Below are 5389 nucleotides of genomic sequence, written 5' to 3'. Positions count from 1 at the left end.
ATCCAAAAATCCCCTATTACAATTAAGCCATTAATGTACATTTCTAATACACACAATACGCCACTAGAAATAAACAGTCCAATGAATTCAACCCTTTATTATACTTAACGATATTGACACTTCAATTAAAAGTCTGACCCTCTTGACACTCGGTGAGGTTGCCTTGGGACAATGTCAGACTCATCAATTGGGGACATACAAACATGCCGGTCTGTTTCTCTCTCCCTACTCTGTCGCTGCTCCTTATCAAATATATCACCCTGTCACATACCTCCCCCCATAACTGTGACGTCCCGGCACACTCCACATACGGCACACTCCACACACTCCACACACGGCACACTCCACACACGAAACACACGGTACACTCCATACATGAAACACGACGTACATGACGCACGGCACACTCCACACAGCCACACTCCATACACGACACACTCCACACACTCCACACTCCACAAACGCCACACTCCACACACTCCACACTCCACACACGGAACACTCCACACATGGCACACTCCAGACTCCACACACTCCACACACGGCACACTCCACACACGGCACACTCCACACTCCACAATCCACACACGGCACACTCTACACACGGCAAACTCCACACACGGCACACTCCACACACGACACACATGACGCACACTCCATACATGGCACAGTCCACACACGGCAGTCAACACACGGCACACTCTACACACGGCACACTCCACACTTCACACACGGCACACTCCACACACGTCACACTCCACACATGGCACACTCAACACACGGCACACTCTACACACGGCACACTCCACACACCCCACACACAGCACACTCTACACACGGCACACTCTACACACGGCACACTCCACACACGGCACACTCCACACACGGCACATTTACACACGGCACACTCCACACACGGCACACTCCACACACGGCACACTCCACACACGGCACACTCTACACACGGCACACTCTACACACGGCACACTCTACACACGGCACACTCCACACACGGCACACTCCACACACGGCACATTTACACAGGGCACACTCCACACACTCCACACATTCCACACACGGCACACTCCACACGCGGCACATTCCACACACGGCACACTCCACACACGGCACACTCTACATACAGCACACTCCACACACGGCAAACTCTACACACGACACACTCCACACACGGCACACTCTACACACGGCACATGCTACACACGGCACACACGGCACACTCCACACATGGCATACTCCAGACTCACACACGGCACACTCTACACACGGCAAACTCCACACACGGCACACTCCACACACGGCACACTCTACACACGGCACACCCCACACACGGCACACTCTACACACGGCACACTCCACACACGGCAAACTCCACACACGGCACACTCCACACACGGCATACTCCACACACGGCACACTCCACACACCACGCACGGCACACACCACACACGGCACACTCCACACACGGCACACTCCATATTCACTCGTACATATAACTACATACAGCACACTCCACACACGGCACACTCTACACACGGCACACTCCACACAACGCACACTCCACACACGGCACATTTACACACGGCACACTCCACACACGACACACTCCACACACGGCACACTCCACACACGGCACACTCTACACACGGCACACTCCACACACGGCACACTCCACACACGGCACACTCCACACACGGCACACTCCACACACGGCACACTCCACACACGGCACACTCTACATACAGCACACTCCACACACGGAACACTCTACACACGGCACACTCCACACACGGCACACTCTACACATGACACACTCCACACACGGCACACTCCACACATGGCACACTCTACACACGGCACACTCCACACTCGGCAGACTCCACACACGGCACACTCTACACACGGCACACTCCACACACGGCACACTCTACACACGGCACACCACACACGGCACACTCCACACACGGCACAATCCACACACGGCACACTCTACACACGGCACACCACACACACGGCACACTCCAGACACGGCACACTCCACACACTCCACTCACGGCAAACTCCACACACGGCACACTCTACACACGGCACACTCCACACACAGCACACTCCGCACACGGAACACTCTACACACGGCAAACTCCACACACTCCACACTCTACACACAGCACACTCCACACTCAGCACACTCTAAACACGGCACACTCCACACTCGGCACACTCCACACTCGGCACACTCCACACACGGCACATTTACACCCGGCACACTCCTCACACTCCGCACACGGTACACTCCACACACGGTACACTCCACACACGGCACACTCTACACACAGCACACTCCGCACACGGAACACTCTACACACGGCACACTCCACACACGGCACACTCTACACACGGCACACTCTACACATGACACAATCCACACACGGCACACTCCACACATGGCACACTCTACACACTGCACACTCCACACTCGGCACACTCCACACACAGCACACTCTACACACGGCACACTCCACACACGACACACTCTACACACGGCACAACACACACGGCACACTCCACACACGGCACATTCCACACACGGCACATTCTACACACGGCACACCACACACACGGCACACTCCACACACGGCACACTCCACACACTCCACACTCCACTCACGGCAAACTCAACACACGGCACACTCCACACACTCCACACACGGCACACTCCACACACGGCAAACCCCACACGGCACACTCTACACACGGCACACTCCACACACTCCACACTCCATACACGGCACACTCTACACACGGCACACTCCACACACGGCACACTCTACACACGGCACACTCCCCACTCGGCACACTCCAGACACGGCACATTTACACACGGCACACTCCACACACTCCACACACGGCACACTCCACACACGGCACACTCCACACACTCCACACTCCACTCACGGCAAACTCCACACACGGCACACTCCACACACTCCACATACGGCACACTCCACACACGGCACACTCCACACACGGCAAACCCCACACACGGCACACTCTCCACAAGGCACACTCCACACACTCCACACACGGCACACTCCACACACGGCACACTCCACACACGGCACACTCCACACACGGCACACTCCATATTCACTCGTACATATAACTACATGTATATACACAGAATGCAAAAAAAATCCTCATATAACTGAATGACCCGATTATTTTCCACTATACATTATATACACGGATCGCAGTTCATTGATATCATGTCTCAGATGTTAGTAAGTTCACCATACACTTTGGTTTAAGTTTGGATGCACTAGAGTTCTCCAATGCCTCAGTCTAACCTCCTTAATGTCCGAAGCCTAAGTCCAGTTTGAGGTTTTGTCCTTAAATTGTACAAAATAATGTTTTTTTTGCAATCGTCGTAAATGTTTTTATGTGACATTTAATATACTGACAATAATTTCATTAATAATCTAAGGTTTAATATTCGTGATATTTTCACCAATAACAATGTTCTCTGATTCAATAAAAGGTTTAAGTTTACTTAGTATTTACATGAGCAATTTGAGTATTGTTCTTTCCATCGCCAGAAGTTTTGCTATAGTTGACTGATGACGTATCCCTATGCCTATAGAATATCATTATCATTATAGAATATCTTTATAACTATAGAATATCATTATCATTATAGAATATCATTATCACTATAGAATATCATTATCACTGTATAATATCATTATCACTATAGAATATCATTATCACTGTATAATATCATTATCACTATAGAATATCATTATCACTGTATAATATCATTATCACTATATAATATCAGTATCACTGTATAATATCATTATCACTGTATAATATCATTATCACTATATAATATCATTATCACTGTATAATATCATTATCACTATAGAATATCATTATCACTATATAATATCATTATCACTGTATAATATCATTATCACTGTATAATATCATTATCACTATAGAATATCATTATTACTGTATAATATCATTATCACTATATAATATCAGTATCACTGTATAATATCATTATCACTGTATAATATCATTATCACTATAGAATATCATTATCACTGTATAATAGCATTATCACTGTATAATAGCATTATCACTATAGAATATCATTATCACTATATAATATCATTATCACTGTATAATATCATTATCACTGTATAATATCATTATCACTATAGAATATCATTATCCATACTTTTGCTGACAGGAAAATCATTCTAAAACATAACTTTCAATGATCGAATGAACCATGTCTTCATCTTTAATTTCGGCAGTTAAGGATGCATACTGTGTCCTGAGAAGTGACGGAGGATCTGTACTGAGGATCTGTAGTGACGATCTGTAGTGACGATCTGTAGTGACATGTAACATATCTCTACCCACAGTTATATATAACATATCTCTACCCACAGTTATATATAACATATCTACTCACAGTTACATATAACATATCTCTACCCACAGTTATATATAACATATCTCTACCCACAGTGATATATAACATATCTACTCACAGTTACATATAACATATCTCTACCCATAGTTATATATAACACATCTCTACCCACAGTGATATATAACATATCTCTACCCATAGTTATATATAACATATCTCTACCCACAGTGATATATAACATATATCTACCCATAGTTATATATAACATATATCTACCCATAGTTATACATATAACATATCTCTACCCATAGTTATATATCACATATATACCCACAGTTATATATAACATATCTACCCACAGTTATATATAACATATCTACCCACAGTTATATATAACATATCACTACCCATAGTTATATATAACATATATCTACCCACAGTTATATATAACATATCTACCCACAGTTATATATAACATATCACTACCCACAGTTATATATAACATATCTCTAACCACAGTTATATATAACATATCTCTACCTATAGCTATATATAACATATCTCTACCCACAGTTATATATAACATATCTCTACCCACAGTTATATATAACATATCTCTACCCATAGTTATATATAACATATCTCTACCCACAGTTATATATAACAATATCTCTACCCATAGTTATATATCACATATATACCCACAGTTATATATAACATATCTACTCACAGTTACATATAACATATCTCTACCCATATTTATATATAACATATCTCTATCCATAGTTATATATAACATATCTACCCACAGTTATATATAACATATCTACCCCAGAATAAAAATAAACCCACGGGTATAAACTTCTACCCAGTTAATAAAAACATTCACCACAGATATCCCAAATCCCCCATAGAATAAACATA

At 44.5% G+C, this 5389-nt stretch overlaps 2 protein-coding genes across 2 annotated transcripts; one reads left to right on the top strand and one right to left on the bottom strand.

Annotated features, from left to right (window-relative positions):
• Window positions 1-391: 391 nt before the first annotated feature.
• LOC117320410 (histidine-rich glycoprotein-like) lies at window positions 392-2212 on the top strand. The gene has a single exon (XM_033875011.1). The coding sequence runs from the start codon at window positions 392-394 to the stop codon at window positions 2210-2212; it is 1821 nt and encodes a 606-aa protein (XP_033730902.1).
• Window positions 2213-2845: 633 nt separating this feature from the next.
• Window positions 2846-3163, bottom strand: LOC117320411 (keratin-associated protein 5-2-like). Its single transcript, XM_033875012.1, has one exon. It carries the CDS (start codon window positions 3161-3163, stop codon window positions 2846-2848), a length of 318 nt encoding a protein of 105 aa, XP_033730903.1.
• Window positions 3164-5389: the final 2226 nt, after the last annotated feature.

The sequence above is a fragment of the Pecten maximus genome, unplaced genomic scaffold (assembly GCF_902652985.1).
Source record: "Pecten maximus unplaced genomic scaffold, xPecMax1.1, whole genome shotgun sequence".
Classification (NCBI taxonomy): Eukaryota; Metazoa; Mollusca; class Bivalvia; order Pectinida; family Pectinidae; genus Pecten; species Pecten maximus.
Note: the sequence above shows the minus strand (reverse complement) of the source record. Positions and strands in the feature narration are given on the sequence as shown.

What these genes read in the sequence shown, in the direction of transcription:
- LOC117320410 (XM_033875011.1), top strand. Translation starts at nt 392, where the DNA reads ATGACGCACGGCACACTCCACACAGCCACACTCCATACACGACACACT.
- LOC117320411 (XM_033875012.1), bottom strand. Translation starts at nt 3,163, where the DNA reads ATGGAGTGTGCCGTGTGTGGAGTGTGCCGTGTGTGGAGTGTGCCGTGT.